At 42.8% G+C, this 23,264-nt stretch overlaps 1 protein-coding gene across 6 annotated transcripts in view; it reads right to left on the reverse strand.

Annotated features, from left to right (window-relative positions):
* Positions 1-613: 613 nt before the first annotated feature.
* TANK (TRAF family member associated NFKB activator) overlaps positions 614-23,264 on the reverse strand; it is a 49,953-nt gene continuing 27,302 nt past the window's right edge. For 4 of the 6 annotated variants that reach the window (XM_077319917.1, XM_077319920.1, XM_077319919.1 and 1 more), the window contains 5 exons: positions 15,493-15,672; positions 14,400-14,473; positions 13,569-13,687; positions 9,491-10,023; positions 614-2,923 (listed from right to left, as the gene is read on the reverse strand). In XM_077319917.1, coding sequence (XP_077176032.1) covers positions 2,747-2,923; positions 9,491-10,023; positions 13,569-13,687; positions 14,400-14,473; positions 15,493-15,672 — 1,083 coding nt within the window. In that variant the 3' untranslated portion in view covers positions 614-2,746. The remainder of the gene's footprint in view (positions 2,924-9,490; positions 10,024-13,568; positions 13,688-14,399; positions 14,474-15,492; positions 15,673-23,264) is intronic. The other 2 variants (XM_077319921.1, XM_077319923.1) reach the window with 2 other exon arrangements.

The following is a 23,264-nucleotide window of genomic DNA, read 5'->3' on the forward strand; positions in this document are numbered from 1 at the left end:
TCACCGAAGGGAAATAAAAGAACTTCTGCTTGGCAAAATTAAGATCAATTTTCAATCGCTTTTACGGTATTTCTCTCCCCCCCACAACTCCCCCCCCACCTCTACTGGATGGTCATTCAAAGGAGCTGGGATTGCCTGTGAAAATAAGCAAAACATGCCTTTGCCTAGAAAAAAAAACAGTACAAAATTCACAGGGAAAAGCACATTCCTTTTCTTCTGAAGGCAGTCTGGACTTACTACCGCACTACTTACAACATCAAAAAAAAAAAAGGTTATGTCCAAGCGCCACTATGCATCGCCACCAAAAAGGAAACTGCATCTAAGTAAGCCTTTAGAGGTTGACGTTTCAGCCTCTGTTATATCACATATGCATTTCTAAATGGTAGATTTGTTATAGTAGAACCAAAACATACATTCTAGGTCACACCAGAGACAAACCCCCTCACACTACAGTTTATTATAGTGCAAAGGCAGTTAACAACTTGTCAGAATCAGATGATAAGTTGAAATCAGAGTTGTAAAAAAATGCTTGGTGCTGCCAAATGAGTTACAATTATTCAAGATCTGCATCCTGGTCCCTTGAGTTTTAAGATAAAGCCAGTCAAAACAGCAATAGCAGATACAGATAATTTATTAAACCTTACTATACAATTAATACTCCTGGACTGAAAATAGCACAGTCCAAGTTGATCAGTCTACAAATATTATTGGGTCCTGGAAAATATTAGTTTTTAAAAGTTTTAAAGCTGTCTCAGCCAAATGCTCCTGGTTACAAATGCTCAGTATTTACATTGTTTACCTAGGTAGGAAACGGCTGTTAAAAAACCACATACAAACCCCAACAAATGTGTGTAATCCATTTTTGTAAACTTCATGTTTATATATTTTTAAATATCCCCCCCCCCAAATCCAGACATTGAGCTAGCGTTCTGATTTTAAAACATAATGGTAGGATAAGAATAATTGTATCTACCTATTAGCTTCTCTTTCCTTAAACACACACAGCAGTTTTTACTGGGTGATATTGGGTCCTTGAGGGAAAAAGGGGGGTCAGGAAAGGGATTCAAGAGCCTTTTCGTTGTAGGGTCCAGTCATATTAACATATATAAACAGAAATTCTCTCCCCAACTGAGAATAAGATTTACATACCCATACTTCTTACACCCATGGGGATACATCTTTCTTTCATATCACCAAATTCCCTGAATTGGCTAAAGGTCTCTCTTGATGCACATAAGGATTTGCATTCACTGCTACCTGTTGTCATGCAGGATTAACTGCCTGCATTTAGGGGTGGGATTGGGGCCTAGAATTTATTCACAATCTCCTTTCTCCTCTTACTGAGAAATTCAGTTTTTGCCCACATGAACAGGAACTGCGGAGCTGGAACTTGGTGGGCATGAGACAGTTTACAGCTTCGTTTGCCTGGGCCAAAGGCAGAAGGAGGGTGGGGGTACAGGCTGGGAACCAGCAAAGAACTACGTACTAGTGGGAGGAAGAGCAACAGGGCAGAGGGGACCTCCCACAAAAAGTCTGCAGGGATGACACCTTACGGCATATTTATATTAGTGGTGCTACTGTTCTTAACAGTTCTACCCTTTTTAAAAAATAGCATCCAACTACAGGAAAACAGGTACTCTAAGGACCTTTACATAGAAAGTGGAATCCCCATAAAGAAAAGGGTATGAATCCCATTACACTTGCTAAATCCACATGTACATTTTGCTGCACCTTCACATAACAAAAGTTAGTATGTCTTGTAATGCAGTGAAAAGGCACTTTTGTGAAGTAAGCTGCTCGAAAGTTATCTTATCACTAGGAAAAAAAATTCTGTAGTACACTGCTCAGCAGTAAAATTATTTCAAACCATTAAAAATCCTTTTAATGATGCAAGGATTAGGTTTTCTTTTGAATGGAAAGAGTTCGGTCATTATAGAAGAGATGCCATACCTTAATTCAACTTGAACATTTCACACCTATTTCAAACAATATCATCCAAGTATCATCCCCACCCCTATACACAAGATCAGTTTTTACTACAATGGTGAGATCACTTGCACAAAATAATGAATGATACTCAGTAATCTCAAGACAAAAACAAAAATCTAGTTCTGCCCTAGATAAATTGTTACATTCCTAAAGACTGAAAAAATATGTGCGTTGCTGGCTAGCATTCCAAAGGTATCCCATTATTTAAAATTATCTCATGTAAGGGCCAATGTGTATATTATATGAGCCAGAAATTGATAGTCACAATAGCTACTGGCCCATGGACACAACTAACAGAGCCAGAGCATTGAACAGCGTTGGGTATGAGTGAAATAATTCACTTTACTTGCAGCTCACGTCAAATCTTTCTTGGGCTCTGGTACTTAGCATTAATTGCTGAAATAGATAGGACTTGCTTCCAAATTAATATACAATGAGGGTTCAAAATGCATCGCGGTACAATTGACATTACACATTAAAAAAAAGATGTTTCCAATGCAAATAACAGTTCTTAAGAAATACAGTATGAGGTCATGTTATCCTCCTTGTTGTCACACACTGGTTGGCCCGTGTCCTTAGTCCTCTCTTCCCCTCCCCTTTTTGAGGTTAACAGGGGTATATTTATACATGCTTCTCCTATACACCACTAACAATGGCTTTAATAGCATTTAATGGTCCGTACAACTCAGGCTGAATTCATTTATAAAGAAACTGCAGCACTTGGGTTTAAACAAAATGTCTCTGCTTTCCAGTTACCCTAAACCTTCTTGTCGAAGTGTGAATTCAGATGTCTTAGAAAGTCCTCGTTCGATGTAAGAGATGGTGGGAAAACTTTCTGGCAGAATTCACATATCCCAGGCTGATCAAGCTCCGAGTTTGCTGAAGGAACCGCCAATAAGTCATTGTCCTGAGTCTGATACGGCTCCCAGAGAGGCTGCAAAGAAGTGTATGTTGGGGGGAGAGTTAGTATTCTGTATAAAAGAACTGCTTCCCTGTCTACTAGCTAGGGTTTTGCTTGTGTGTATATATCAAAGTATACAATGTCAGATCCAAACTGCTTTTCTGTGAGTGAAAAAGGAAATTTGTGTGTGTGTGTGTGTGTGTGTGGGGGGGGGGGTTCCCATCTGACCACCCCAAAAAGGCCACACTAGGAATCAGTCAGACCTGTGTGCCCAAAAGCCATGTGGGATGAACTGGGGGCAAGAGAATTGGGCAAGACCGAGGGGAAATCTGCTTGGATCTAATCCATAAAATATTTCACTTGATTAAACAAATGTACTTTGTTTTCCAATGAAGTCATTCTTGGTTTTGAGTCTAGAAGCGTTTGCTACGAATGACAGCATCCCTACTCAGACACCCTCCCGATTTTTCAAGAATTTTCAAGAATTTCACGGAAAAAATGCTTTTAACTACAGCATACAGAATAGCTTTTTTGATTTTATTATGAAATGACTGCAGGAGGAAAGAATTTGAAACCACAAAGGTTAATTTGGGAGTTAATTTTTTTTTGCTGTAATACTTCTTGTAACCATCTGATTCCTACATAAGTCATGAGTGATCATTTTACACTTTGTCTGTGTAAGAATGACGGTAGGCAAGTAGAGAGCCAAACCTGGTGCCTTGCTGTTTAAAAAAGATACACGCTTTGAATGGCGTCAGAACTGCAGCAAATGTTTTTGGAGAGGAGGGAAAAGGCACAAAGCTATTGTCGCATTACTAAATGCTTTTATTTTATCCCATATTTGCACTAGGAGGACAAGGACAATGCATGTTCGGAGCAACGTGGATTTGAAAGCTCTCTGGGCCATATATGGTTTATTCTAAGCTTGTCCTCCTTTTGTACAAGAATTCAGTGCCATCTCCTTCTCACCCCCCACCCTCCATCTGTGAGCGCACGCCCCACAACTTTTTCTAACTCAAAGGAAGAACAGGCAGGAAAAAGGACAAAGACAGTATCCTTAATACACTTCTGATCTGTATTAATCTCTCCCCTATTTATTTTTAAAAAACAACCTAGCTACTTATGCCCACCGGCCCAAAAGTACAAATATTCCCACTGCAGGTTTTCCACTGTTCCCGTAACAAAACATTAAAATTAACTCTGGACCCACATTTTGAAGTTCTAGAACCTTAAGAATTCTGAAGCACACCGGCTTATTCAAAACAAACAAACAAAACCCAGCCATTATTTCTTTTAGGAGTCAGTTCTTTAGCTAAATAATATTTAATGCTGTCACAAGGTCTTGGCAGATTTCTATCGTGGCTCTTTTACCATGGTCATCAATCCTTGCAGAACAGAAGCTAATTAGGTGTAATTACAGCAAGTTCTCCTTACAAACAGTCTACTTTTTGTTGGTGTAAATTGCTTCAGAAAGCTGTCTAGGCACTGATGCGTGTTTTAAATATCACCACGGAAGTGTGCTTTTAATTACTTATTTGCAACTCCACCTTGATTTAATCTGGCAGTTTAATAACTGTAATGGGAAGCATGATTACATGGCCCAAATATACCTGCTAGCCTTGTAATATTTGATCAATCACAGACACCGGTAAAAGGACCATACCTTAAGGTCGTTTGTTCACTGGGGTTAGAGTTTCTGCATAACACTTTGACTTACAAACTGTTCCTGTCTATCATAGCATTTCAGCGGGAGGAATTTTTTCACTGGACAGGTCATTAAGCTGCTTGACCGTTGTATTTTGGATTCCCTCTAATTATTGTATTTTGACTTAGGTGTGCGCATGTGCCGTGGAGAATTTCAAGCATATTATTAGAAATCTCAGTTAATCATCTGTCTTTTGTCTAATTTTTAAAAAATTCAACTACTACCCAAACCTAAAGTTAGGTGACCTTGAATTATTCAAGGGTCAAAGAAATTATCTTTATTAAACTGGAGCCTGTTACTTGGTATTTCAAGGAAAGGTCTTCTTACCATTTTCTTGTTTCCTATTTTAGAGGCATATCAGAATCAAAAGAGCCCCCCAATAAAAAGACATGTATCCTAAACTCATGGCCTCAATGATTACAATCATCCCCTCCTTGCACACAAATATCAGCTGATAATTCTACTGATTCTTGCTTGCAGCCCTAACTAATTTAATGACTTACCAAAAAAGAGAGGAAAAAGAAAAAGCAGCCTATTTTAGTCGTGAGATATCAAACAATGAGCCAAAATGGAGGATGTGAATCTAAAAATCAATCTATGCAGATATTTTTCCAAACAGATATTGTGTAAAAGATTTTAGATGTATGTCCCACACTTCAGTTCACCAGGCCCTACGCAGTTTAGCTCACGGTAAAAATAATCTGCAGTGTTTTAAGGCAGTATAAATAACGTTACAAGTATTCATTCCACACTCTTTATAATCCACCTGAGGGAGCAGGTAATATAATAAAAAAAAATGCGATTTAAAAATCCTCCATAAAATAACCCAGTACACTAAACAAACTTAAAAAGCAGGTATAAAACAAATCATTGGTATTTCAAAACAGCAACAAAGTAATCCAGTTGTATAAAAATCAGCATTACAGCAGACGTGAAAAGCAAACAGCATAAAAATAAGGGGAGAACTGAACAAAGAGATTAAATTTAGTTTAAAACCCTGTATAAGGAAACAATATTTTCATCCACTGCCTAAAACGATATTGCCATGTAGGTACCAGTTGAATTTCAATTCTACAGGTAGCTTCATGTATATATTAACACATTTTCTTTAACTGCTACCACAAACACATATTTAAAGTGATTTACAGAGTCTCTTGGCTGTTCTCTTCATGTGTACTTTGTTCTTTCCCCCCAAAACAAAATAAAGCCACAAAGAGCTCCACTTGATGGACCAGATCTTTAGGTGAGCCATAATGCAAGAGTGCATCAGAATTCCAGTCCATGACACTTTCCTGTTTAGTCCACACTCCGGCTTTCAGCATTACAGTTTTCAATCCAGGTGTTTAAGAAACTGCAATATACTACGGAAGCGGGATTGAAAGTGTCTTTTTTATATTTAGTGTCTGCAAGGAAGAGCTAAATTTATTACACCAACTGAGAGCCACAGCTCTAACGACTCACGGCTGCCAATTACACTGCATTTAAGTTTCCCCCTCCTCATCTTTATCTGTTAACACATGTACTAAATACATGACAGAGAGTCCTTATTGGGGGTGGGGGGTGGTTGGGCGAATAAAGTCGAGAAATACAAGATCAGGCATATAAGTCAGCTTTATTAGGGTGCCGGCAATGGCGAATCCTTTCTGCAAGGATCCGTGCATTTTCAACTACGTGCCTTCAAAACAGTCACTTTTAACAACTAGGCCACATGGAGAACAGCCCAAGATTTCTTAAAATGATGTTATGTATTGCATGTAACAGGAATTAAGCTTTGAGTTCCATCTGGAGAAGATCCTGGCTTGCTTCAGGCCTGTCAACCAACCATGCCCTTATCTGTGGTGCCAAACTGTGGCTCTCCAGATGTCAGTGGACTACAGTTACCATGAGCCTCTGCCACCATGGCCAATTGGCAAGAGTTTATAGTAATGTAGTCCACGGACATCTGGAGAGCCACAGTTTGGCCACCGCTAGATGAACAAACCGGGGAGATCTGTGTGTGGCCAGCCCTTTCTCCCTGCATTTCTATTTAGCCTGAAAATTAAAATACTTCCAAGGCCAACTACGGTTGGTCATCTGGTAGAAGCGTCAGTATGGTTTCCAAACCAGGATTTAATTCTGGCCTGGAAGAAAAACAACAAATCACAGCTTACAGCTTGGAAACATCTGGATATAGTGTGCAATGGATTTGGAGGGGTTTCATTGACCTTGTGGGAGAAATTGAGGAGGAAGATCCCACAAGGTTGTTTGTGGAAACTCAAACCATGGTATATACCACTGCTGAAACAGCCACGTCTCAAACCAGCCAAGGACCCAGTCCGTCTTTACGGTGTGCAAAAGGCATGGCCATCAGTCATGGATTCCATCTACACAGACCTTTCATTTCTCCCAGTAATGGGGCCCACTGCCTTTCCAATATGCCCCTAGAACAGGGAACATTATTTTTAGCAAATGGAATTTTCACACTTTCCTAATTGCTGTTTTGTTTCTGTTCACTGGTTCCCTGGATTCAAATTACTGATTTTTTTTTATTATTGACCAAAGATTACCTTCAACCCTCCTAAATGTATGCAAACACTTACAGGTAATAAGACGAATACCAAAATATTTAAAATAATACATGCAGCTGTATGTTTAGTAGATTCTTAAGTAACGTTGGCTTCTTTTGCAGAAGCTTCTGGATAAGATGCACAATTTTAATCAGAGGCCTTATGTTCTACATTTTGACATGGATGCAACTCACAAATATTGAAACCATTTTTTTTTATTGCCAGTTGTCTTTCCAAATGTAAACACTTAAATATTAAGACTTCCTGGCTACAACTGAGTTGCAGAACTGGCCATTCACATTCAAAATTGATACACTAGACAAGTCCTCTCCGTCAAAAATGCAAGTTTTCTAGCCTGACACCCCATTATCTTGTGGCCATTTGAACACCAATTCTCCCTCATTTTTAACATTACATCTCTGCTTCTGTCTGCCACCACATTACCAGCTGTTCCACATGTTTTAATATACCATACTGGGTGCCATCTATTGAAAAATAAATACAGACAGTCACTAAAAGGACAAGCAGGAGATATAATGAAGACAAAAAAGAGAAAGCAACAAGAAACAGAATGGATGATTTGCAACCCAACACTAATCTTATCTTATTGGTAATAAAATATGTGTATTTTGTTTCATTTATTCATTTAATTTATATACTACCCCTCACTGTGACATCTCTGAAAGTGTTATGAAGTGTTTTATGTATACCTCTCTTGTATTATTTCAGAATCAAAGGAAATGGAGAAGAAATCCCAAGGGTTTGTGGATACTGGCATAAAACATTTAACTTAGGAAGAAAATCAAAACCATTAAATGTGTAAAGAGAGGTAGGCCACAAGGGGTGATGAGTAACAACATACATTAAGAGCATAAACATACTGCCACGTTTAATGTGCCTGTTTTCGACAGGATTATTCAAGTGAAGGTGATGCCAGTGTTAATGTATCCTGGAGATCACAGCAAAGATACGTTTACAAAACAAGGTGAATGCTCAATCATATCTCTGGTCTACCAACAGACTTAAGCACAACAAACCAGAGACTGTCAGGAGCCGAAATAGAAGTCTGGCCTAACACAAGGGAGAAGGAAAAGCCAGCACACCTTTCCTGTTACAGGTAAGCACATTGGTGCCTGTTTAGATGGTGCCCCAGCACCAGAAGGCGGCAGAGAGAGGAGCAGCATGGGTAGAAAGACAAATGGAAAATGGCTGGCTGCCATTACAATGTTATTTGTAATGCCTGAGCAAACCACTGAAAACCACCATTCCTCATGTACTATTAAACCGGATCGGTCAGATGCAAGCTAAAACCCCTGTGGTTGAAAGCTGCAATCATCAAGCACTAGTTTTGGAGGGATGCAGCACAGGCTTAAATAATTCCTGTAACAGAGAGGAACAGACACTCGTCCTCATGGAGAAGGAGCTGTGATGTGTATTCTGGACATCGGAAGGGGGGAGCATGCTTTAGAAAACAGATGCCAGCATGAACCAAAGGTCCCTTCCTGGGCAGGGGCTTTGACTGACATGCAGATGCTCACCAAGCTTAAAAGAGGCTTCACCACTGAGTGTAATTTCAATGACAGTTCTACAGATGCAGAGTTGACCAAACACTGCAAAGAAGCAGGCAGCTGGCTAGAGGCAACATGGGTCATTGTGGTCACTTTGGTGTTATTCCTTGTTAATCTTCCACATGCAGCCCGCTGGCCCAGTCACAGTTCTCTTAAAGCAGTTCTATCAGAGTTTTCTCCGTCCCCGCTACCTCACAGGGTCTGTCTTCTGGGGAGAGGAAGGGGAAGATGTCTTTATGCTGCTTTGGGAAGTCAAAAGCAGGCGTAGAAAAAACCCAGCTCTTCTTCTCTGCATTATTTTTATGTAGCCTTATCTGCATTTTCAACTTTGCGCAAGCTACCTGGCACTTTCACTCCCCTCCCCTTTGAAGAGTGAGCTTGCCACAAAAGTATTCCTAAATCTGACTGTATGTTGAAATTTGGACCAGAGTCTCTAGGGAAGAGGAAGCATGCGCAAACTGCTTATCAAGGAAAACAGCATTCTTCTTCAAATGGGAAAAAAACAACAACCCACAAACTTGCAACCTGATTTAAGAAAATAACTGAAGCAGCGAATAAGGGCTTCAAATGGGGACCCAGCTAGCAGCTATGTCCAAACAAAACAGCAAACCACCGTGTTATGGTGGCGATAACTTGGCTAACGCTTTGAATCAGTATCCTTGACAAGGCTGCAAAGAGAGGATGGGGTAAGTTAAACGCACTTGCTAGCAATCCAGTTTGCAGTTTACAGAATTTATCACGGGTAAATGGAGAATGAATTGAAAAACCCCAAACTAGATACCTGCTGAGATGCACTGACGCTCCTCTCGTTCGCTTCAAGAGAGGGGAAGGCTACGAAACTGTTTGCGAACGGTGCTTTAAAGCCGGGCGCTTTGTCCAAAGGGCTCTGCAAGGGCACGTTGGCGTGGGCCGAGGGCTTGGCCTTGCTCACAACCAACACGTTATGCGCAGCTGGAGGAAAGGGGTCAGCACTGCACTCTTCGAACAAGTGGCACGTCGCTTCGTTGAAGTTCACAGCTGGATCGCCAAGCTCCCTGCCAAACTGCGGATCCGGGAGCAAGACCCCAGGGCCCGCCGCACGGGGAATGGGCAGAGTATCTGCCGCGCTCTGCAAAAAAGTAGAGTCTGTAGGTGGGAACTTGACACTCAGTTTAGAGAGGGACTCTACCAAGTTCTCTTCCTCCTCTGGGCCCATGCCTCGTGGGGTGATGGACGGGAAGGGTGGAGCGAGGTCTCTGTCCATTTTAACCCACGGGTTGCAAAGATCATCTGCGTGTTCGTCGGTACACTGAATAGGCTTGGAGAACGGAATTTCTGTAAAGGAAGATGCAAACGTAAATGCTTATATAGTATCTAAGAGCCTTGTTTCAAGTGCATTGCCTCCTAAGTCAGGGGTAGCCAAACTGTGGCTATTCAGATGTCCCTGGACTACAGTTACCCTGCCACGCTGGCAGTGGCTCATGGTAATTGCAGTCTACGGACATCTGGGGAGACACAGCTTGGCCATCACTGTTCTAAGCTAAACTGCTTATTAACCTAATATCAGCAGGATTAGGATGCCATCTTCCATGTGAGAGTTGGGGTTCCCTTGGAATCACAGCTCATTTCCAGGCTACAAAGATTCTTTGAAGGGCGGACTCTATGGCATTGTACTCTATTGGGGTCTCTATCCTCCCGGGGATTTTCTTTACCCTCCTCCCCAAATCACTCACCAGTGGTCAGAGGGGATCAAGCAACCCTAGCAGGGACAACCTGTCAGGATGTCTAGACATATATGCAGAAAGGGTCTGCAAGTTTGCTAGAATCATAGCACATTCTTTTCCTCTTGGCAAATTTTGATAATAGTTGCCCTGGGCAGGGTCCCTGGAAAAGGAGAGGGGACATGATAGCCCTCTTTAAGTATTTGAAAGGTTGTCATTTGGAGGAGGGCAGGATGCTGTTCCCGTTGGCTGCAGAGGAGAGGACACGCAGTAATGGGTTTAAACTACAAGTACAACGATAGAGGCTAGATATCAGGAAAAAATGTTTTCACAGTCAGAGTAGCTCAGCAGTGGAATAGGCTGCCTAAGGAGGTGGTGAGCTCCCCCTCACTGGCAGTCTTCAAGCAAAGGTTGGATACACACTTTTCTTGGATGCTTTAGGATGCTTTGGGCTGATCCTGCGTAGAGCAGGGGGTTGGACTAGATGGCCTGTATGGCCCCTTCCAACTCTATGATTCTATGAAAAGTGACAGCAATTTTCCAAACGAACAAATCCAGGTTGATACTGGAACTACTCCTTACCTATTTTGATCCCAGTAGAGACAGAGGCCTCTGAACATTCGGAGGTAACCGCACATTAGTCTGGCTTCCTTGGCCTCTTCCCACCCTCCCCTCTGGCACCTCATCTACAACATTAGCACAGGCTATTTGGGGTCAGCTGTACGGCTCATTCCCAATTCTTGAAGATAACTTACATGTTACAAAGAACCATGTAACCACACCAATTAGTTTCATTTTAGCTAGGTTTGGTTTGAGTCACAGGCCGTTGTGCCTCAGTTTCTGTGACAATCGAGTGATGCTCACTTCTGAGAGAAAAGCCCACACTAGTGGCTGAGGAATGACCAACATAAGCCCTGATTCGCACCATCATTATTTCAGTGCATGGGCTATCGGGAAAGTCTATGTTTAGGGAATACCCTTCTCCCTTCAGCTGGGCGCATACACCAGTCTCTTAGGCACCAGGCCAGAATAAAAGAAAAGAACCGTAGAATCATAGAGTTGGAAAGGACCTCCAGGGCCATCTAGTCCAACTGCCTGCAGAATGCAGGAAATTCATAAGTAGATGACCCCACCCCCCAAAAAAAAAACAAGAAAGAAAAAGAAAAGGCAATCCAGAATCCCTGGTCAGTATGGCCTGGAAGGAATTTGCATCCCAATCCCAAATTGGCATTTCCCTGGGCATGCAAGAAAGGGCCACAAGAGCCAAGCACTGACGCAATCCCTCCTGCCTACCTGCTGCGTAAGTTCAAACATTTCTATTCACCTAGGCTTTTATTTATGTATATATATGGTGCTTTCAAATCAAATGCAAATATTATCATGCTCCAAACAGTACGATGATTTTGATTCTACACAGAACTGAGTAACTTGGATTCCTGATTCTTTCCCCACTGTGGACTATGGTGCCAAGGAGCAGAGGGACCTTGATCTGACTCAGTACAGGAAGCTCTGACATTCTTGCGATTGAACACAATTACCGCATCGACACTGGCATGACTTTAATTCTGCATGAAAGTGCCAATCCTGGATCCCTGGTTGTGAGAAAAGAGCTCTTCAGTGGGGACAGCTGATCACTGTGCCAGACTGTGGAGAAGGGGTAGGCAAACCGCAGCTCTCCAGATGTCCGTGGACCTCAATTCCTGAGTTGGCAGGGGCTCATGGGAATCGTAGTCCACGGTCATCAGGAGAGCTGCCGTTTGGCCACCCCCTGCTCTAGAGGGACCTTGGTGTGACTCCATATAGTGAAATCTGAATGAAATCCTTGCCACGGAAATAAAGGCTCCGAAGCTTTTGTAAGATGATATCCAGAGTTTGAGCTTTTAGCAAACGGCATTTGCCAGCTGCCTGAAGCATTGGATTGCACAATAACGGTCTATGTAGAACGCGGTGACTGCACAAACCCCACAGAATGCAAGGGCATTTAACTGAGCTACGCCTTTGCAAGTTTCCAGCATTTCCATAGAAACAGGCGATCTGAGGTTATGTACTGTGTCTCAAGATGCACCCAGAGAAGGATGCACATGCAACAAAGATGTGCAAACACACCTTTGGTCCAACAAGGGTGGATACCTGTAATAGTTCCTCTTCTGGGGCAAAGAACAGCAGAGGAGCTGATTTAGATTGATTTAAATTTTAAGGGAACCGGGGAAGGATTCAGTTCCCCTTCCCAATCTGATTCCACGCCAGTTGCATTCACACATCGTACCCCACAAGAGACCTCCATACCAAGAATGCAAATTGTCAACCTAACGCCATCGTCTTCCGCTAAACAGATTCAACAGAATCTGACTTGTCCTGCCAATTTTTAAAATTGGTTTGTTTCTAGCTAATGAATTAATGCCCTGACCTAGATGTCCCAGGCTAACCGGATATCATCAAATCTCACAAGCTGAGCAGGGTGGGTCCTGGTTGGTCCTTGGATGGGAGGTCGCCAAGAAGCCCAGGTTTGCTACGTAGGGGCGGGCAATGGCATTCTACCTCTGTTTGACTCTTGCTCTGAAAACCCTAGAGCAGGGGTAGTCAAACTGCGGCCCTCCAGATGTCCATGGACTACAATTCCCAGGAGCCCCCTGCCAGCGAACGCTGGCAGGGGGCTCCTGGGAATTGTAGTCCATGGACATCTGGAGGGCCGCAGTTTGACTACCCCTGCCCTAGAGGGTCAACTAGAACCTGGCTGTGACTTGACAGCACTTCCTGACAATTAAGCAGCAGGGGAGTCATTTATTACATTTTTTGCCTTCTATAATCATTGCACTGGGGAAGGGGGGGAGGGATTGGAGCACCCTTCAGTTCTGAAGCTATCTGTCCCTGTTCAATTCAATGCAAAACCAAGTAGCAGCTTCCCAAACCAAGCCACAAAGTGAAAGCATTTCACGAGTGGCAACGCACGCATTTCCCCCTCTCCTTCCACACACCCAGGAGTTGAGATGGCCACATTTGCAGAGCCCTACCCCCAAAGAGCCCCATGGAACGAAACACAAGACTAGGCTGGGAATGCCTTAACGAGTTTCGAAAGGGCACACAGGCATCCTCCAAAATGAAGCACAACTTTTAGCCGAAAAGAGACGTATCACAATAAGAGCTGCCGTAAAGCGATACCAGTCACAGGTTCTCTCCGTAGCTTAAATTTACTCAGCTGGTCCGTCTGTGTCCTCGCCAGCATGCATATGCGATGAAATTCTTCCTTCAGTCCCCTGTAAATGGTCTCAAGTTCATCCCTGAAAAGACAGAGGTCAATTGGCCAGTGTCCATTCAGTAGTCAACTCAGCAGCCAACCAAAAAGTAGGCTGCCAGAACAATCGGAAACGGCTTAGACTGCAGAACCTGAGACATAATTAAAACACAGCGAGCTTCTGGGACCGGACTCCTCGTCCTGTACCTTTAACTGCAACACAGGTTAGAAAACTCCGCAGGTGCAGGTTCTCTGGTTGCATCATCTGCTTGATTGGTACCAACAATGGCCACAACTTAGGTGTCCTTCTCAGGGGCGGGAGCCCTGATGTCAGCCAGGCTTATGTTCCATAAGAGGGCAACGAGAACTGCATTTTGTTTTGTTTTCTGCAGGAGGAGACCTACTCATTTAGGTCTTGAAAACATGCTGGGGCAGAAGGGGGAGGCGTAAATTACAAGCCAGCATCAATACTGCCTAGGTTGGGGCCAGTGGAAATTTCTGCTGGCAGAAGGAAGGAGGGTGATTTGTGCCAAGTGCTCCCTTCTGTCACAGGCCCCTGATTTCCCCTTCTTGCCCTGGCATGGGAGCCCCACCAGAACAGCATTTCTGGGTATTTTCTGGAGAGGGGGATAGCGAGGGAGGTAGGCTCCATGGATGGCAAACCCCTTCCCATCAGCTGAGATTTTCCGCAAGATCTGACTTGTACCATTGACAAAAGCATCCCCACAAATAAGCCCAGAGACAACTTTACAAAGTACCTTTCAAAGGCAGCTGTGGCACAGGGCCCCGGAGAGAATTCCTGCCTAGATGAGGCCTGTTTGTCACTTTTTACCTATGGAGGAATGGGGGGGGGGGGAAATGTGCATTTTAACAAACCTGTTCTCAACCCAAACAATTAATGAAGCCAGCAAAGTACATATTTCTGCTTTGTATTCAAATAAAAAACCGAACAATCCCAAAATGTCGTTGGAAAAATGGGTGTCTTAGAAATCTAACACAGCACGTCCTCATTTACTTTAAGCTGCAAGACTGGGCAGAAGGCATAGCTTTACTGCAGGGTTATTTAGATATTTTGGAATGGGTATACATATTGGCACAGGGCTTACACGAAAGGTACAGTGTCTTTGGACGCATCAAGGGATTCTAATGCCTTACTTTCTTCTGCATGTCATTCATTTTAATAAGGAAATGCACCGCTCAAAGGAATTCGGTGTAAAATCTGTCCTTTTCATTCAGAACTTTAGCCGTACATTTCAAAACCCTGCTCCAATACACAAAACAATGTTCAGATGCAGAACTAATACTGCTTGCCATCTATGTTATGTATCTGATGATCAGTGTCAGATGAGTTTCTATCCAGGAGGCCTTGTAACATTATTCTAGCACACGTGAAAAAGAAAGTTATTATATTCGACTGCCACCTTGTGGATTAGCCCTGGATTACATGGGCGTTTATCCAAAGCTCTTTTAATTGAGAAACAAAGTTGTTACAATAACCCTTTTGTGGGGTTTTTTTGGGGGGTTGTCATACATATATATATATATTTCACAGAGCTTGAAAGCTTTTCTGACAGCTGAAGTCACCACAGTCAGAAGACACGCACGGACACCAAGGCAAGGCAGATTGTGCATTTGCTTTAAAGAATATTTCAATCCAAAAGGACATCCAAGATAAGTGGAGAATTATTGTTCACAAATCATCATTCGAAATACAGAATGGCGGAGGCATTGCATATGCAATTAATAGCTTAGCTACACTTAAATGTCGTTTATTGGTCGATAAATTAATAGTTTACTATCTACGATTAACAACTGATCACAGCTTGCGAGTATTTCTATAAATCATCTTACCTCTTTTTCAAATCTTAGTGCCTGTGCACAGTTTTGTGCGCTGCTTATTTCTTTGAGCTGTTGCTTGAGAAGCCGTATTTCGTCTTCTTTGAGGGCAAGAACAGATTCAAATTCCTTTTCTTTAAAATTGTTGTCCTCCTCTGTTTGCTTTAATTTGATGCTCCCCATCTCCAATTGTTCCTGGAAACAAAAGACACGCACAGCACGATTGGCTAATATTCAGGCTCTGAGCAAACACCATTATGAAACCGACTGCCAAATTAACAATGAGAAACCGAAATGAAAACGAGCCGTGTGCGTACCACCATCACTTTAGGCTGGAGTAATTAAAAACCATTTACTGCCACATATAGTTGCGTCTCCTCTCGGACAATTATTCAAAACAATTCTATGTTATTTTAAGTATATAAAATGGTCATGCAGCTGATAGCGCATATTAATGCTTATAAAACGTGGGAGATGTTGTCTTACTCCATTTATGTTCTCTGTTCACTAATATTTAATTAGTTTCAGCATGTGCTAGAATCAAGATAAAGTACGTTTAAAGAAGGTGACAATAGTTTTCAAGGGCTGTAATTTCTGGAACAGCCAGAACGTAGCTATTTAGCACTTAATGACTTAGGGTTTTGCAAGACTCAAGCTATAAAGCTTCAAAGACAAGAAATTAAGGAATTATAAAAGTTGTCTCCTCTCCAGCATTGTTAAGCTATTAATTTCTTGTACATGGTGACAGCCTGTATAGAAGGGAGGTAAAATCTCAGTAATATAAAGAATGAGAAAAGAAATGTGAGGTAAGTTTAGCAGCAAGAAGCAGGTTTCTTGAAAACCAAATCTTCCCCATCTTGATGGAAGTATGCCTTTCACAAACAAGCTACAACTGTGTATTGTAATTTTAAAAACTACTTTATGTAGAACTTTTTAAAGAAAGATCATCTTACATACGCAGCTTGTCTTCTGGTTGAAGAGTAATGTGTTAAGCACTAATAAATACATTAGCTTGTTCAGATGCCATGGACAGGCAGTGGAACAGGCTTCCTCGGAAGGTGGTGGGTTCTCCTTTGGAGGTTTTTAAGCAGAGGCTAGAGAGCCATCTGACGGAGAGGCTGATTCTGTGAACTTAGGCAGATTGTAAATGGGTGGGCAGAAGGGATTGTGTTGGTGCTTGGCTCTTGTGGCCCTTTCTTGCATGCCCAGAGAAATGCTGATAGCCACTTCAGGCTCGGGAGGCAAATTTCCTCCATGCCAGACTGGGCAGGGATTCGTTTTTTGGGGAAGGTGGGGGTGGGGCATGGAATTTGGTTCACTGTGGGTGGGCAGGTAGTTGTGAATTTCCTGCATTCTGAAGGGGGTTGGACTAGATGACCCTGGAGGTACATCAAAACTCTATGATTCTAAGGACATGTGGAAAGCACAGACAAGAAGGATATGAAAATGGGGGTGCCAGAGCCCTTTTCCAAGAGGTTACCTTACCAAACCAAAGAAACACACGTCCCTATTTACAATATTTTGTTGCACCCAGTAAGCCACCCAAATGAACATTTGGACTCCTTTTAAAAAGGAGTCCAAAACAATGTCATGGTAGGTAAAAGTGTCTTTTATACACAACCCAAAATGCCCCTTCTCTCTGATGACAAGTAGTAGATCCCAAAAGTCTATATGGCTATTTGGTATCATTGACTTCAGTGCATTTCCACCAAGAGGGATGCACGCAAGGCCCTGAAATCTCGCCGGCTACTGGAGATCTGGTTCTATTCCGGTTTTCTGTGGGTCTCTCACCATGTTATCAATGCAGCAGGAAAACAGCTGCTGTCCTGCACTGGCTCATGTTGGAGAAGCCCAGGTAGCTGCTGCTTCCCCATGGCAGCATTCCTTCTCCCAGAAATTAGGGGAACCCTAGTGCAGGAAGATGCTGCACTACAGTAGCTCCCTAGCAGAGATAAAAGAACGAAGCTTTCTTCAAATATTATTAGTGTTTCTAACACAGGATACAAATTTGTTTTAAAACACACAGGCTGCTCTGATTAGCAAAGTTTCCTCCTATGGGCCTTCTTCTGGGGGAAGCAGATTTTCCATGGGAGCATGGCTTCTTAGACTGGAGGAGGAAGAAGAAGAGTTGGTTCTTATATGCCGCTTTTCCCTACCCGAAGGAGTCTCAAAGTGGCTTACAGTCGCCTTCCCTTTCCTCTCCCCACAACAAACACCCTGTGAAGTAGGTGAGGCTGAGAGAGTCCAGATATCACTGCTCGGTCAGAACAGTTTTATCAGTGCTGTGGCGAGCCCAAGGTCACCCAGCTGGCTGCATGTGGGGGAGTGCAGAATCGAACCCAGCTTGCCAGATTAGAAGTCCGCACTCCTAACCACTACATCTAACTGGCTTCAAATTCTGCTGAACAAAGTGTTGAGATGAACAGCAAGGCCTCCTGAGACACCAAGTTTCTGACCCTATTTAATGCCATCCCATCTGCCTTTCTTGAAGGATGATATTCCTTCCATAGGTATTCCATAGGTACGTCTCCGTCCATGTCAAGCTGGAATTGTACAAACAATCCAACATGTGCTCTTATACTGCCAATTTTACCATAACATTTGGAATACGTACATTATCCCAATTCGGTCCAAGTATCCAGGTAGATCAAATGATTTTTATACTTCTCTTCTTGCCAACTGTGTCAATGAAACTGAGACATCAAGCTGCATATAAAATACCAGAGTCTGCAGATACACTGAACAGATCATGCTGCAGCTTGTTCAAAGGGAAGGTGGCACAGACCACACATGAGAACAGCTTTTTTTTTTAAAAAAAATATGCGTTTGGTATAAAGACTTTAGGTAATCTTCCCCATTTCTGAAAAACAGAAAAGGGAACTGATAGTATCACACTGTAGTATGATTGTGTTTGCCTGGGGGGCAAGAAAGTTAACAATACATCACCTAGAAGGGGCTGTGGAAGAGCCTCTGCTTGGCCCACAGAAGTCCTGGGTTCAATCCCTGACATGTCCCGTTCAAAGGACCAGGCGGGAGACCTCAGCCTGAGACCCTGGAGAGCCCCTGCCATTTTGCATAGACAGTGCTGACCTTGATGGACCAAGAGTCTAATTCAGTATAAGGAGACTTCATGTGTGACTGTGTGTGAGGAAACAGAAGGATGGAACGCCAAGCAAATTCAGTTCAAAATCTGAACGATGCTGAGTTTCAACATGAACAATAACAAGAGAGAGAGAGCGGCTTCCTCGGTTAAGGCCACACAATGATTTTAGTTTAAAGAAAAGGGGAAAGATGGAAGATTCATTTAAAGAAGCTAAAAGTGGAACTGGAAGATGGCAATACTAAAGGGAAGTCAGGAAAGGAGTGGACAAAAGGTATTTTGAAAAGCATAAAGCAGAGATTTGAACCTGTTTCATACAGCTCCATTTGTGAATTTGGTGGGGAACCTGAAGTTCCACCAGCTCTACCACCCTCAGTCACCTGAAGATGTCTTACAGTACAATCCTAAACAGTGTTAACCTTCTACATCCACTGAAGTCAAAGGGCTTAGAAAGGTGTGTCACAAGCCCTGGCTGTTAATTGCCTAGGTTAGCGATCCCCAACCTGTGGGCCGCGGACCACATGTGGTCCTTCGACTAATGGGAGGTGGGCCCCGAAGGACGCCTTCTCTCCCCCCCCGGCCCTTTACTTCATCCCCCCTGGCCCTTTACAACACACTTCGGGTGTCATTGTCTCCCATCACTCCCAGATGGGACTATCTCGTTGCAGAGAAACAAGCTCAGGGTTCCCATTGATTTGTCATTGTCATGAGTTAAAATTTCCATGAAAATAAAATGTTCCTTATGTTCATTGTTGTGGTGTGTCTGTATCTTATTTTGAAGGGATGTTTCAACATTACCATAGCGATCAGAGAGCGTTAGGGCAGTGGTTGAGAGTAGAGGAGTAAACTACCCCCCCCACCGGGCCTCAGTAAAAGGCGTTGAGTGGTCCCCGGCGTTGAGTGGTCCCCGGTGATAAAAAGGCTGGGGACCACTGGCCTAGGTGACTGAAGAAAGCAGGCCTGAGCATGTGCTTTTACCATTTTAACAAATGTATTATGTCACATCCTTGGAAAGGTAATTTTGAATAGCTGGATGTATGCCCAGAACCAAATCTTATGCAGTAAAGAATGAATAGATCACTCATTCACAACATTTCTATGGGAAAGTCCATGCTAAGCTCACACACGCTTACATCATAAGGAGTGAGAATCATAGGATTAGGCCTCTATGCCACACCAAAACACCTCTCAATCTCTCTGATGTGAGTTGCACGAGACCATCGAACCTTTCTGAAAGTGCTTCGGTGAGAATCTCAGAAACAACATCTAGACTTTTAAATTTCAGATAGGAAAGAGATGGTTATGAATGTCTTTCCGTTTTGGATTTCATGAATGTAATCAAATATTTTTGTATCATTGGGATTCTTTCATGTTTAACCATTTCAAGAATGGCTGGAGTTCAGGATGTTCACCTGACACATGGTATCAATCAACTTCTGATTTCTCTTTAGTCAGAGGGCTGATAACCTGTAGAGATAATTATAGGAGAGGGTATTCTTCTCTATACAGCCCTATGACTTAGTGGTTAAGGCAGGCTTTCCAAACCAGGGTTTCCTGAAACCCTGGGGTTTCTTGACAGCCCTGGAAGGATTTCCCAAATGGGTGAGTGTTAATGAATTTTAAACATTTAAAAAATTTTTTGATACATTTATTGGGTGATATGACCATATATGGTCAGGTCATCCTGCCCCTCCCCCGATGGCCAATGATGGGCCTGAAAATGGTGGGAAGGGGAAGGGACCCGGGTGAACATGTACACAGCTATGCTTCTCAACCGTATTCTGCATGATCATGCTACTTCTGAGGTTTTTCAAAACTTGAAGAATGTATCAGGGGTTTCTCAACAGGAGGAAAAGTGAGAAAGGCTGGGTTAAGGTAATGCTTTGAAACAGAGAGGCTCTTTGTTTCCACGTGCCTGTGTTAAAGAGAATGCTTCCCCCCATGGGATGACAATTCATTTATAGGTGTAACTCTACTTATGAAGGAAAAGAGTTGGTTCTTATATGCTGCTTTTCTCTACCCAAAGGCGTTCTTCCAAAGGAGAACCCACCACCTTCCTGTTCCAGGAAGCCTGTTCCACTGCCTGTCCATAGCATCTGGACAGAGGAGTCTTACAGTCACCTTCCCTTTCCTCTCCCCACAACAGACACCCTGTGAGGTGGGTGAGGCTGAGAGAGCCCTGATATCACTGCTCGGTCAGAACAGTTTTATCAGTGCTGTGGCCAGCCAAAGGCCACCCAGCTTAGACCACTATGCCAAACTGGCTCTGATGTGGTACAAGATTATTTTGCCACCACTTCTGCCCCCCCACCCCACCCCAATGACTGGAAGCCCTTTCCCAAAAACCTACACTGCCTTTGATATCTGCCTTCAAATCCATTATCAAAATCCACAATCTCTACCAGGTCTCAAACATTCTGAAGTGAAATCTACTTCTGAGAAACTTTCTCTACAAACACCACCTGAAATAAAACACAAATATCTGACATCAAGTAATACTGAATAAGTTTATGCTTTATTTTTCATTTTTAGTATGAATAAGTATATAGCAGTACTGGGGAAAGATGCTCTATTTCATGACTGTGTTGCAGATCAATATGTATCTATGTATGTATGTATGTATGTATGTATGTATGTATGTATGTATGTATGTATGTGTCTGTCTGTCTGTCTGTCTGTCTGTCTGTCTGTCTGTCTATCTATCTATCTATCTATCTATCTATCTCACCCTTCTCCAAAAATTGGTCCCAGGGTGGTATACAACAATAAAGAATACAATGTGCAAATACAAGAAGAAAAAAAATACTGAAATCCAATTAAAACCAATTTTTTAAATCCAATTAACTTGCTTCGTTCTAGACAAAACAATCCAATGAGCTGGGTCAACAAACTGGGATATATTTTACCACAGCCTGGCTTGAAGAAGGGGTTCTCATCCAACAGTAACCCCAAAAATAGGGGCAGGCAGCGGGCCCAGATGGATAGTTGAGGTGCAACCTGGACCTCAATGAAATGCCAGGTGGAAAAGAATCATTTTACAGGCCCTTCAGAGCTTTGAGTGCTCCGTAAGAGCCTGCGTTTCTGCTGGCAGCTCATTCCACCAGGCTGGAGCCAGGATTGAAAAGGCAGAAGAATACCCAAATTTGCCATCAACCCTTCTGTATCCATGCAGGCCTACCCCCCCTCCTCCCTCAAGATCCCTGAAAAAGACTGAAGACCCACTTTGGATTCTTCTGACCCATAGATGGGATCATGTGGATATAACAGGAAGCCTCAGCTAATTTCTTTCACAGTCTATTTTAATAAACACATTCCTAAAAATGTAATACGTGAAGAGCTCCTAAGACAGTTCTGTCCTGGTCCTAGTTCAACACCACTGGATGTTTCCCCATGGTTATATGCCTGTGGGATTTTGAATTACCCTGTAATATGGTCTCAGTCATTCACTGCACTCCTAAATATCATTTGGAAATAAGTAGGAAGGGAGATTTGGCATTCTGTGGTACAACACCAGGTCACCGGAGGATGGTTTAAGCTAGACATGCAAGAAAAACTTTCACTAGCAGCGTTCTGCCGTCACCATTTGATTCCAGCCAGAGCGATCATTCATTCATTCATTCATTCATTCATTCATTCATTCATTCATTCATTCATTCATTCATTCATTCATTCATTCATTCATTCATTCATTCATTCATTCATTCATTCATTCATTCATTCATTCATTCATTATGTGATTTATTACCCGCCACTCTTGGCATGCCAGCTCATGGCAGGTTACATACAATAAAATCCCATTTAAAACCCACATCCTTAAAAAGACTCAAGAATGCAATACAGATGGCAGTAAAATAACTAAGCCTTCCCTATCACAGGGAGGCTGTCAGCTGGGGTGGCGAGTGAGTATGACAACTGGTCATGCTGACAACAGAGCCAGCGTAGCATCCTATCTTCCTTGGGGGGGGCCCTACAGATATTCCTCTGGCACTGGCCTCAACCATAAACCTAGCAGAAGAGCTCTGTTTTGCTGGCCCTGCAGAAAGCTGTAAGGCATGCAAAACATCTAAAGACCTTTTGCCCACAATAATGATGGTGCCATATTTAAGGCTGCATTTTCAGCAGCCAAAGTCCTGGCTGAATTATGAAGCCACTGGCATTAGGTGTGTGTAAAATGCCATACAGGAAAACCTCTCGCTCATGTTAGCTACAAGTCATACAATACAATCCTAAACCAAGTGCCCCCATTTGTTGAAGTGTGCATGCACATGAAAGCTCATACCTTGAATAAAACATTTTGTTGATCTTAAAGGTGCCGCTGGACTCAAACTTTGTTCTGCTGCTACAAACCAACACCGCCACACACCTAACTCAATCTTAAACCAAGTCAGTGGACTCGGAACAGTGTAAATTTGTGGGGGACTGCACACACACACGCGCACAGAAACCAATCTGAAAGTAAGAGCTTCTGGAATTAACAAGATTTATTGAGAAATTAAGTATTGTAGCTGTAAAGGTAAAGGTATCCCCTGTGCAAGCACCAAGTCATGTCTGACCCTTGGGGTGACGCCCTCTAGCATTTTCTTGGCAGACTCAATACAGGGTAGTTTGCCATTTACTTCCCCAGTCATTACCATTTTACCCCCCAGCAAGCTGGGTACTCATTTTACCGACCTCGGAAGGATGGAAG

This window comes from Paroedura picta, chromosome 2 (genome assembly GCF_049243985.1).
Source record: "Paroedura picta isolate Pp20150507F chromosome 2, Ppicta_v3.0, whole genome shotgun sequence".
Taxonomy (NCBI): domain Eukaryota; kingdom Metazoa; phylum Chordata; class Lepidosauria; order Squamata; family Gekkonidae; genus Paroedura; species Paroedura picta.